This window comes from Protopterus annectens, chromosome 1.part1, assembly GCF_019279795.1.
Source record: "Protopterus annectens isolate FY-2018-M chromosome 1.part1, PAN1.0, whole genome shotgun sequence".
NCBI lineage: Eukaryota > Metazoa > Chordata > Ceratodontiformes > Protopteridae > Protopterus > Protopterus annectens.
Window position 1 is genome coordinate 11,304,080 of NC_056726.1, and position 13,276 is coordinate 11,317,355.

The following is a 13,276-nucleotide window of genomic DNA, read 5'->3' on the forward strand; positions in this document are numbered from 1 at the left end:
CCTGGTGTTTAGTCTTCCTCCTATGAAATCTATAACTTGTGTGGGGTGCAGTAAAGATTTCTCCCAGTTGACAGTGATGCCCAGCCTTGGGGCTATCTGAAGTAGTCCCTGGCTGAGCACAGAAGATGCCTTGATGATGCCGTCAGGAGCCAGTCGTCCAGGTACGGAAAGACCTGTAATCCCTGGAGCCTCAGGTGGGCCGCTACAACAGCTAGAACCTTGGTGAACACCCTGGGGGCTGAGGTGAGACCAAAGGGAAGGACCCTGAACTGGTAATGACTGGCTCCCAGCCGGAAGCGAAGAAACCTCCTGGACCGTCTGTCCATGCGAATGTGGTAGTACGCATCCTTGAGGTCGATGGAGCACATCCAGTCGTTCTCCCTCAAGAGGGGGAGTATAGATTGAAGGGTGACCATCCGGAACTTTTGCTTGGTTACTGACAGGTTCAGCAGGGAAAGATCTAAGATCGGTCTTAAGTCCCCCGTTTTCTTTGGCACTAAAAAGAACCTGGAGTAAAACCCTGACCCGGTTTGATCTGGGGGGACGCACTGGATAGCTCTTTTTTCTAGCAGCTGTCCGATTTCGATAGCTGCTGCCTCCCTTTGGTCGGGTGGAACATCTGGGAGGCTGCGAGATCTGGGAACTTTGTATAGGGGAATTGTATAACCTCTGGATATCACGCGAAGCACCCAACGGTCTGTTGTGATGGACTCCCAAGAAGTTAGGTGCCTCGAAAAGCCCCGACTGCCTCCAGAGACGGACAGCCGGGCAACCCTTCAGGGCTGCTGCGTGGATCTATCCGAGAAAGGTTCTCTGGACCCAAAGTTTCTAGGAGCCCCCCTGCCTCTAGGACGGCGACCTCCCTGTCCTCCTCTGCCACGGGAGGACTGGTTATCCGGAGCAGGTTGGGACTGCTGCGACTTCCGGAACCACATCTTCTTCTGTCCCTTTTGGTTCTTCGAGAAGGACCTCTGGGGAGCTGAGAAGCGGACTCCGACAGCAGACAGCGTCTTCCCGTCCTTCTCGCTCTGGACTAATGTTTCGCGAACAGTTTTGCCAAACAAGGCAGAACCATCGAAGGGGGCATTCGCGAAAGTCGCCTTGAAGGGCTCTGCGAAATCACAGTGGCGGAGCCAGGCCTGCCGCCTCATGACTAGGCCTGCTCCACTGGCTCTAGCGGCTCCCTCGGTAGCGTGAGAAAGCAGCCGCATAGATGCGTTAGAAACTGCTCTAAGAGTGGCCATTCGGGTGGAGTATACCTGCTTATCCTCACCCGACATGGACTCTGGGGGAGATGCAGCGTATTCTTTAATCAGATCCCGCTGCATCCTGATGACGTGTGCCATGTAGTTCAGCGCTCTCAAAGAGAAGGTTGCTGAACTGAAAACTCGCTTCCCAATGCGATCCATCGGACGGGACTCCTTGCCCGGAGGATGCATAGAGGGACTCTCCTGGGCCAATTCCCTCTTAGTGGCTGCAGCCATCATCATGGCATCTACTGGGGGGCCTTTGCTCCAGTGAGTGCGGTCCGCCGGAGGGGAAAGGATACGGTCAGGACGCTTGGGTACAGGCTCAACGGTGTCCGGATCCTTCCACGCTCTGATGGATATAAGGTCCACCAGAGGATCGGCAGGAGGGGACACCCAAGAGGTAGATGGGCCCGCCTCGAATGCCTCCAAGAACACAGACTCGTCTGAGGAGGCCTTGGGGGCAGACCACCCCCCCCTGATCCTCAACATTTCCATAATGTCTCCAAATGAGACGTCCTCAGGGGGTGACCTTGGGGAGCCTTCCTCTTCATCCAGGTCTGTGTCTTCGGTAACGGACTCGGGGGAGTCCATATGCCTCCTTTTGCACTTACGCTTCCAAGGTACTTCTTCGGGGGGGGGCTGTCCGAGGAGTACTCTTCCGCAGCTGGATGTTCCAAGGGAACTACTTGGGACATCGAGGCGGGCTGTCCCTGGGACCGGCTGGTGGGAGCCTGGCCCAACTGCAAGGGAGTGCGGGATGGAGCCGTGGCAGGGACCGGGAGTCCAGAAGTCCTCAACAGTGCCCTTTCCACTACGTCGAAGGCCGAGGGGGAGCCAGCTTCTCTAAACCCCGAGAGCCGACCCCCACTCGGATCCGACGCACGGATCGGAGCCAGAGCCGAGACCGTCGGATCCGAGAGACCGGTGTGCTCCGACCTAGACGGAGCCGAAGACACACCAGCTCCCTCGGATCCGAGGCTCGGTCCTCGGCTCCGAGAGGTCGGGTCCGGCACCAAGCACTCAAGGGATGGGACGGATCCGAGGTGCGCCGACCTATTGGGTCCGACCCACCCCCGGATCCAACTCTGCCCGGCGCCGACAGCTCCGAACCCATGGTGTGGGTCGGAGAAGGAGCCAAAGGGGCGAAAAAAGGGTCAAGCCCCTCCCGGATGGGGGGGGGCTAGGAGCACTCCCATTTGCATTTGGGCCTGGATGAATTTCCTCATCATCCGGTCCATGTCTGCTTCACTCATGGAGAAGGTCGATCTAGTCGAGGCCACCAAAGCGGATCTAGAGAGCCGCCTTGGGGACCTCGCTGAAGGGCTAGCCTCCTCCTCGGGCCCAGGAGAGAACCGAGGGGAGTGGAGCCGAGGAGGAGGGAAGCTAGAAGGCACAGGAGAGGCCCACTTGGATGGAGGAGCCGAACTAGAAGTTTCAGCTCTCTGTTTGTGGTGCCTCTCCCTGTGCCTCTCCTTCTTTTCTCGCTCCCTAGAAGACTCTCTCTCCTCCGGCATCTTAGAGGGAGGTTGAGTCCCAGCCAGTGGAGGAGAGCCCACAGCAACTGTTTGCTGTGTAGAAGGGGCAGAAGCCGAAGCGGTATCTGGAGGGAGAAGTCCCGCCAGAACCAGCCGACCTCCGCTCCCTCAAAGCTCGGGGTTGAACCCTGCACAAATGGTACAACCAGATGACAGGTGTTCAACCCCAAGCATTCTTGACGAGTGTGGCCATCCGCTGGGGACAGCTTATGGCCACACTCGGTACATTTAGAGAATACTGGCTTATGGGCTTCAGACATGTTAAGCCCTAACAGGCCTAAAACACACACACACACACAAACTACGCAAAACCCGAGAAAAAATTAAAAAATAGAGAGAGGAAAGCCTAACACAAACACTTCTAACTAATTAAATTAAAAAAGTTAAAGTTTTTCAAAATTTTCCTGTCAGAAAACTTATCTGCACTAGGAGCTCAAGGAATCCGTCGCAACTTGAAAGCGGCAAACGAAATCTGAGGTCAGTCAGGGCTTGGCAAGGGGTTATGGGTAGAGGGAGGAGCTAGGAGCTCGGAGCCTAAGCTTTTGAAATGCCGGCTCGGATCCGAGGTCGGATCCGATACCCACAGGTTGCAGACAAATGAAGTCTGCCTACTTCTGATAGGTGGTTTTATTCACAGATATTATTTTATATCAGATGGAACCAGAAAAGGATATTTCGGTTCTGTGGAATATTTTGAGATAGTTCTTTTTTTCTGGATATAAAAATAATGAAGATAAAACAATGACTTTAACTATAACCTGTTTGTCCACATATGAACTGGTTTAGCAATATCCATAAATGAAGTATTTAGGAGTATGGATTAAAAATGTTTCAGTTATGGTAGCTAAGGATATGTGGAAAGAGACTAAACAAAAGATAATATAAATACTGAGAATCTGGAAGCTCTTGCCTATGGATATGGATGGCAAGATACAAGCAGTAAAAATGTTTCTAGTCCCTTTAGTTTTATACACAGGTCAAGCATATTTTTATCAACCACAGAAGAAGTTGTGGATAGTAATTAATAGAGTGTTAAAGGATTTTATTTGGGAGGGTAAGAGGACGAGTCAAGTGGGATAAGCTGATCCTCCCAATTCAGCAAGCTGATTTTGGATTACCTGATTTGAATGGATGTTGCAGAGGTACACAATTGAGGCTCTTATACATAACACAATCAGCAAGATACAGTTCAAAACGGAAAGAGACTGATGATGAAGCGGGGGGGATTCAAAAATTAAGTAAAGAATGGAATTTTGTATGCAGATCCTTAAGGAGAATAATAATAGCCATAAAGAATATTATATTCATAAAGTAGCAGAAAGTATAATAGGAACTAAGAAAACATGAGAATGGAGAAAGGAGATTCTGCTGATAGGTATGACTACAATTAGGGGTACAGAGAATAGACAAGAGGGGACTGGAATCTACTGGAGGAAGCTGGCAAAGGAACCAAGGTATTGGGAACAAATAATTAGAGAAGGAAAGTAAAAGAATGGGAACATGGTGAGACATTTGGATTACAGGCTAATGATTGCCTTTCCTATCAAGGATTGATATCAGAGTATAGGCAAAGAGAAAGGAACAGGGGAATCCTAAATGAAGGACCTGTGCTGGTGGAGTTTTTAACTGAATCTATAAAAGAAGCTGCTGTCAGAAATGGATAATTAGTAGGGCATATTAAATACTGCACGATAACTATAGGAATCAATCAGAAGATGTCAGAAAAGATTGGGAAGACAGATTAAATATCCAATTCACAAAGGAACAATGGGAGGGCATGTGTATGGCTCCCAAATACGCAAAAAAAAAATAAATCAAGAAGATTTAGGATTTTTGCCTGGAAGTATTTTCATACATACTTTTATACCCCAAGCAGACTCCAAAGAATTTTTCCTTGTGCAAATGGCAAATGTAAGAGGTATAATAGAGAAGAAAGACGTAACCGGAGACATATGTTTTGGGAGTGTAATGAGTTGGCAGACTTTAAAAATTCACTACAGAGTACTCTGTCAGGAATACTGGGTGAGGAAATCAGTGTAACTAAGGAAATTATTATTTTTTTTTTTAGATAGGATACAGAATCTGAATTGCCTACGGCCTTGTTAAGTCTAATTCTGGTGACTGCCAAAAAAGCATTTAGTATAAAATTGAAATCAAAATCTGAACTACTTATAGTTGAATAGTGAATACTGAAGAGATAAAAGAATAGGAAGTGGGACCTTTAGAAAATGGTAGGAGTAAATTACATAGAAAACAATGGAAACTGTGGGAATAATGCATGCAAAAAAATGTTTTGGAGGAGGAATATAGCTGAAGAAGAGGCAGGAATTGAATAAATGTATGTAATGTTATTTAACATATATGAAATTCAACAATATACATAAATTATAATGTTTGCAAATGTGAACATATTAATATAGTTTGATTAATCACTTTTACATAAAAGTAAGTCTGCCTATGTCACAAGTCAAAATTCAATAAAGGTGTTAAAAAAAAAAAAAAAAAGTACCAAGACTGACCACAACATTTGATCATTCCTGCCATTAACAGGTTATTCACCACTTTAATGAGGGTAGTATCAGTTATGTGATAAGATCTAAAAACAGACTGATTTGGACCTAAAAGATGAAGGAATGTAAAACAGGAATGAAGCTGTATATATCATGCTTCAATAACCATGATTATGAAAAGAAATTTACAGCTCCGACAGAAGCTAAACAAAGATATTGGCTCTAAAGAAAGCTTTTCAGAGGAACAAATTTATTAAATTGCAGAATCCTAATTTTCACAAGCTCAAAATAATACCAAACACAAAAACTCAGAGTGTAAATGCTGAGAAAATCATCCACCCAGAGTACTTTTGCTCTTATTTAAGATGTACAGAAGTGACTGGTTAAATGAGTTTTGTGTTAACTGATTATATTATGGCCAAGTATAATGGTGTCAGCACTCTGACATCATGAGCAACAAGTATTCAAAAACAGCAGCATTACTGTATCTGTGAAGAGGGTCAAGCCTTACTGCAATCCTATCTGCTGCAGGATATATCTCATAACTCCAACTACAATAATATGTCTACAATGAAGTAGTACAAAAACAAATACGCAAATAGCAATAACTACACAATGCTCTACAGTAATACAGTACAGAATATACTTAGTTCTGATAGCGAAACCAAAATTTTCTTTTCCTAAAAGTTGTGCAAACGTGGAGTAGGCACAGCACCCCCAATGAAAGTGAAGAGGAACATGTTCAAATATAAAAAAATTAGCATTTTTCACTATACAGTTGCAAAACTGAGTCTGAGTTTTACATAAGTAAATCATTGCAATGTTTCTAATCTTTTTCTAGTATAAGCATGACTGAGTTAATATTAAGAAATGCAAAAGGCATTCCATTTTTAAACCCATTACTCAATCTTATGAAAACACAGTACACAAGCTTGCAAATGTATACCCATAATGAGACTGCAATGCATTTCTTTCTGAATAAAAGATGACAATATTTCGAAGCTGCAAATTATCATTCAAGCTTATGTTTGTGTGTGCTATTGATTTAACCATATGGATTCTGCCAAAATCCTAGCGAACAGGGTTAAGAAATAGTGCAAACATGAAACTCCATTTATTAAAAACACAATAAAAAAGATTTTTATTTATTTATTTACATTTGTTTACTGTGAAAGTCTGACTGGGCCAGAAGCCCATTTTCAATGGAAACCCGGGGAGAAAAGCTCCACAGAAATATAAGCAAAATACAATAATTAGATAGTACAATAGTATACATATAGTAAGATGCAGAATACACATCATCCAATTAGTCTACAGAAAGAAGTATTCAGTACTATTTTCTAGAAGATACAAGTTCAAAAAAGAAAATCACACAAGCATTTCAGTAAAGATCGCTGTGAGAATAATACAATTAGTACTGTGTACATATTAAATAATAGTTATGAACAAATGAAATTTGTTTTAATGAGCAGTAGTAATACTGAGGAGAGGGAGTAGACAGTACGGTGAGAGAGTTACAGATATCTTGACAGTCAGGTTTGGCGCAAGAGCAAAGCCAGTTTTTGGATAGATGTTCAGATAGTAGTAGTCTGAAATTGGTAGATTCAGGTGTGTTTTGGAGGGTGTGGGGTTGACAGTTCCATAATTTGGCTATATGATTTGAGAACAGGGCTTCACCGTGAGTGTTGTTGGCTTTGTTTAGTGTGAGCAAGTTTCTGTCTGCACAAATTAGACTTTGTGAGCATAAGTAGAGAACAACAAGTTCCTTGAGGGATGGGCAATTGTCAGGATGGAAGATTACATTAGATTTAGATTTTAAATTTGTTTGTATTAATAAATGGAATGTTACTGCTTGGCCATCGGTGTTTATTTTGTCACTTGCCCATCACTGTACTCAGCTTGCATGCTGGTTCACTTAATGAACCCTGTCACACACTGCTCAGTACTCTTCAGCATCAGAGCAAGATAAATGGGTAATTTTCTGTTTGACAAATGAAATACATTTTACAATATCATCAGCTATCCCTAATAATTATTTCAAACAATTACATGACAAACTCAACTAAAACTGAGCAGCAGGGAGGAATAAGAGAATTCTCATACCCTAGCACACCCACACACATGTGCCATTTAATTTACTCTGTTCCTGTTTATGCAGTAAAAGGGACTAAGCACAAATCATAAAGCTTCATTTCTGCCTGAAACCAACATTTCTGAGATGTTGTGGGCTTTAGTAATAAAAAAAGGTGTTTCAAATCTTACCAGTGCAAACACTGTTCCTTCCAATCCTTCCAAGGAAAATCTGAAAATACTTTTGGCATCAGACAGTTCTGCAAGTCTACGAGCTACAAAACTTTCAACAAACTGAGATCTGTTAAAGAAGAGAAAAGGGAATAGCATTTTACAGGAAAAAGGTACTCTTGGTCCTGAATATAATCAAAGCAATAAATTCATCACTACTGCACATGCAGCACAGAACAGGTAGGCTACTTACCTGCAATTGCAGGTTTTTTGCTGTTACATCATTTCTGTTTACATTCTGACAGTTTTACCGGAAACAGAGGGAAAAGTTTTTTTCTTTGCCTTTTTTTTAATCAGCTAAGATTCACTGGACTTGAGTCCTTCTTTTCAAGGTTGTGGCCTGTTTATGCAATTCACTAAAAGTTACAACAGATAAGCTGGATATGGTAAGAGCACATTATATCTGGCACTTAAGGCCATCTTTGATGAGGCTATCACTGGAAAAAATTCCAAACATTGAAATCTCTGAAGAGACTAGAGTTAGCTGGCATACAGACAAAAAAGTTCTCAGAAGACCAAATCCTGACGCTCCAAGTACCAAAGGAGATCAAACGCCTGGACTTGGAGATCAATATTGCATGGTGGACTGTCCAACGAAAGCAGCCTGATGGCAAAAGAATATACAGATAGTAATCTAGTCCTGAGAGGATCAATTTAACGACTGCAAACCCTTCTCTCCCTGGAGCAAAGTCGACAACTCTTCCATTTCCTAAAACTCATGCATTTATTTCAGATTACATGAGAGCTGTCAGTGGATGCCTTGGTGTAAAAGACTCCGATTGCTCTAGTTTATTCTCCTGCAAAGATAAAAAGGGGAGCTTAACAACTGATTTAAGGACAGTTCTGAAACCACTCTCAGAAGGAAGCATGGGCATACCTCTCAATTGGCTAAATTTTTGCCTCATGTTTTTGGCCTGTTCCTCATAAAATGTGTGGTTTTCTGGCAAATCACTGATGACTGAAGTCACCACATAATGACATACACTTAAGGTTCAAGCTCCATACCCTTCTGAAAATATATTCTAACAAAAATCCTGTTATTCTAGCAATGTTTCAATTTTATAGGAGCAGTATTTAAAATATGTCCCTATTTTTGTCCTTTGTCCTGATTTCTTGCACTAAAAGTTTGAGAGCTATGAACATGGGTTAGCCCCGAGGGACAAACACCAGCTGATGACATCCAACTATACCTCTTTTTCTGATTTTCCAAGATAACTAAAACAAGCCTACCTTACAAAAATGATTTAGAGAGACTAACAGTCTTAAAAAGGGGCAATGTTTGGGGCTAGAAGAAGTCAGCTGTGCAGAATGGGAACCATTTAACAAGACTCAGCTATCTAGCAAAAAAAAGGCTTTCTGGCTTCTCTGGGGATGTGAATTATTTCAGCCAAAACCATTACAGTATTCAGGATTACAAGCAAATCCAGTATGCTTCCAGGTTGAGAGACATGTTGACAGAATTCGGATATCTCCTTGTTTTTGTTACAATAATGACATGAATCTACAGATGGTCAATGTACTAAACGAAGCAAAATTATAAACTACTGTTTACAAAAATCCTAACACAATTAAAGTTTGCCATACCCTTAGAGTTTTGGTTAGCATCTTCTGTAAGAAAAAAAAGGCAAATTACAGCAACCAACTATATAGAAAAGAGACAGCATCAGTCTTCTTTGGATAAGTTTAACCAATACACTATATTTTGTTTCGTACACTCATTACTGAAGTCTGCCAATGTTAACTACAACTTTGGGGCAAAACCTGCTCAATAAAAATGCCAGAGTCTTTGCTGATTTTATTTTCTGTTTGTTTATTTTAACAGTTTACTAGGCATAAAGTACAACTGTGTAAGTTGCACTTACCCATAACAGTTGATGTTTGAATTCCTTACTGATGGAGTAGCCCTTGGGCTATACAGGTTATTTGGCCGCCCAAGAAACAACAACCAGACATCTTCACAAAGCTCTGGCTCACTCCCAACATACACAGACACACAACTTCATTCCGACAGCTGATTGGGTAACCCCAAGTAGGGAAATCAGCAGTCAGACTGAAAATGTCTTCAGGATTTTCTTGCCCATAGAGAGACAGAGAGTCTAACAATCCCACCCCCCCCCCCCAAAAAAAAAAAAAACAAAGGAAAATATAAAACAGAAACTACAACTGGGGGGTGGAGGGTGGTTGCTGATACTGTAGCAGGGAGGAATATGAACATCTATTGTTATGGGGAAGTGCAACTGGCAAAAGTACACTATGTTTATCATTGCCACTGCTGCAGTAGTCTTTATGGTACATGGGTTGATTACAAACGCCTATCCAATCTGGGAGAATGAAGGACAGGGATCCAGAAGCCCTTGGAGAATGGTCCTAGCAAAGCTCACCCTGGACTATGGAAAGGAATCCAGTTTGTAATGCTTTGTAAAGGTATGTATTGAGGACCATGTAAGCTGCCTCTAGATTGCTTCTAGAATCCACCCCCTTCCAGCATGCCGCTGAAGACAAGGCTCTAGTAGAATGAGCCTCGATACTGCCAAGAAAGTATCTGCCATAATGGGAATAACAAAAAGCAATAGCTGAGGAAACCACCTGGAATTAGTCTGTTTAGACACAGGAAGTCACTTTTCTGTCCCTGGATAAGAAATAAAACAGCTGATCAGCTTTTCTGAAGGACTTGGTTCTGTCAAGATAATAACTAAGCTGCCTGTGCACATCCAGACTAAGCAGAACCATTTTTTCTTGTTTTTTAGGTACTTAATGTGAAATCCAAAAATAAGTCAGTAGAGCAGATGGATGCTCACAGACGGTTATAAAATCAAGACCAACTTTAATAGAACACAAAGATAAGCGTTTTCTCAACAAAGTTGCTTCATCAGATCTAAAACATCAATTACACCGCTGACTTAAACAGTACAAACAATTATTCAATACTTCAGCTTCTTTAATTTCATTGCAGGTTTTAAAGGGGTATTGCCATTCAAGCCCATACTCCTATTAGCAGCCGAAGTAAAAATCAATTTAAATTCTATCGATTCTGTACATGTTCTTACATCACCACCTCTTATAGTATTGTCTAACACTAAAAATGTAAATGCATGTAAAGTTCCTTCCTTCATATTATGTTTAACTAATGCATTCCAAGAGTCGCATTTATTAATAGGATAAATATGCTCTTTTATTCAATCACTCAGACTTCTATTTGTTTTACCAACATAATATGCATTACAATAATCACATAAGGCTAAGTATACGAGATCTTTAGTGTCAGAGTTCGCTCCAACGTCAAATATAAATGTTCACCCATTCACAGGATGCACGAACAGATTATCTAACTTGATGTAACTGCAGACATTACAACTACCACAGGGACGTGTACCTCATGTGCTATATTCTGATCTCCCTCTGCTCACATTGAGTTGTTTATAGCATAACAATCTTTTTAAGGAAGGGTTATTCTTAAAGGTAAAACGTGTTTCAAGACCCAATATGATGGAGGGAGGGAGTTACTACTGCAGCAGTGATCATTCAAACATCTACTATTATGGTAGGTTTATTTACACAACTGTACTATGTGTTCCATATTGATCATTGCTACAGTAGCCAAAGTTACATGGATAGATTACCATAGCTTCAAAAATCTGTGAGGTGGAAGTGGAAAGGGAAGGGTTCAGGAACCCCTGGAGAATGGTCCTAGCAAAGCCTGTCCAACACCCAGAAAAGGAATCTAGTTTTAGGTGATTCATAAAAGCAAATACATACATCAAATATTTCAAGCACAGGTATTAATGCCCTTTTAGCCAGCCAATATAGCAAAATATATGTTCCCATATTAAGTGTCCAAACAGTTCTTAAAAATATCTAAACTAGTGATTGCTTTGATGAAATTTGGTAAACTTTTCCATGTATTAGCTGATCTCTCAGAGAACCAATAGTGCACTTCTTATTCCTATAGAATCTTCTCCATAGATTGCCTGATGATTCTCTACTACTTTTTGATAATCCCAAACATTCCCAGAGATAATTAAGTGCCATATACACCAGATTACGGTATCCTCTTAATCTATATGAGACAATGTACATGTTCAGATGTTTTAATCTTTCATAATAACTTAACTTTTCACATTCGTGGATACCCTTGGTATATTTCAGATGTACTCTTTCCAGTTTACTTATGCTTGTTTTCTTATAAGGTTTCTATACTGTAATTCCATACTCAAGTTTGGGTCTAATGTAACAAATAATTATTTCATCATTTCTGATTGCTTAGATAATATAAATATTTTCATGCACCCTACAGTTCTATAACAAGAAGTTATGTACTCACCATAATGTTCGATGTATGTAGTCCATCTCGCCTCACATTCTCACCCGTGGGTTCGGAGCCGAACCTCGGCTCCGACTCAGCCATACTCTAGCTCAAAGTCTTTCAATTGGCTGGGCTAAGAGGTATCCCATGCTGCACTGCTCCCTTTCCCCAGATCTTGTTTGCTGCAAGCTCAATCACTCAATCGGTCACCCTCCATACACATAACACATAGAGAAGGAAAAAAACATTCCAATAATAAAAGGAGTACTGAAACCAGAACTAACCTCTAGGTCCTCCAGGATGGGGGAAGGCGGGAGGGCAAGTAAGAATGTGAGGTGAGATGGACTACATACATAGAACATTACGCTGAGTACATAACTTCTTGATGTTATGTAGTCCAATCTCATTCTTACACATGGGACAGCGTCCCCAGCACCTGAACCCTCGGAGGCTCAGTGGAAAATACTCCTGAGCACTGTGGAATCAAAGGAAGATCTGCCTCTGGATACCAAATCCAATTTGTAGTGAGTAATAAAGGCGTAAGGAGATGCCCATGTAGCCACAGCACAAATATCATCCATAGACATCCTGGCCTGAAATGCTGTAGAGGTAGACATCGATCGGGTAGAATGAGCCTTCACTCTAAATGGTAAATTCTTACCACCTGAGGCATAAATGAAGGAAATACAACTAGAGATCCATCTAGACAAGGTCACTTTGGAAACAGGAAACCCAATCCTATTTTCTGAAAATGAGACAAATAGCTGATCCGATTTTCTAAGATCCCTCATTCTATGCAAATAAAAACGCAACTGCCTGTGAACATCCAGCTGGTGAAATTTAAATTCTGCCCTATTAGAAAACTCTGAAAAAAATACGGGCAGTTCAATGGATTGGTTGAGATTACTAACCGAAGCCACTTTCGGTATAAAGGAAGGGTTTGGTCTGAGGGAAATCCTCTCCTTGTGAAATATCAAGTAAGGCGGTATGATTGACAAAGCTTGGAGCTCCAAGACACGTCTAGCTGAAGTGATGACTACCAAAAAGATAGTCTTCCAAGTCAAATATTTCAATTCACAAGTAGCTGCAGGCTCAAAGGGGGACGAAGTGAGACACTGTGGCACAAAATTTAGGTCCCAAGGTATGACCGGGTCAAAGACTGGAGGGCAAAGCAGCATAGTGCCCTTCAAGAATGCCTTACAAAGTCTATGCACCATTAGACTGGGTTCATTAGCGACGTGAAAAGTGGAAACAGCCGCCAACTGGACTTTAATGGTCGTGGCTGCTGACCCCTAATTGAAAAGCATGGAGAGAAATTCCAGAACTGAAGAAATTGGAGCTGTATAAGGATCAATTTGTCTTGCATGAGCCCAGATG

The 13,276-nt window shown here is 41.9% G+C and overlaps 1 protein-coding gene across 1 annotated transcript in view; it reads right to left on the bottom strand.

The window, feature by feature from the left end:
• The window catches only part of UBE3D (ubiquitin protein ligase E3D), a 1,088,056-nt gene that overhangs the window by 717,710 nt on the left and 357,070 nt on the right, over window positions 1–13,276 (bottom strand). The window contains exon 7 of the mRNA XM_044073342.1: window positions 7,558–7,666. Coding sequence (XP_043929277.1) covers window positions 7,558–7,666 — 109 coding nt within the window. The remainder of the gene's footprint in view (window positions 1–7,557; window positions 7,667–13,276) is intronic.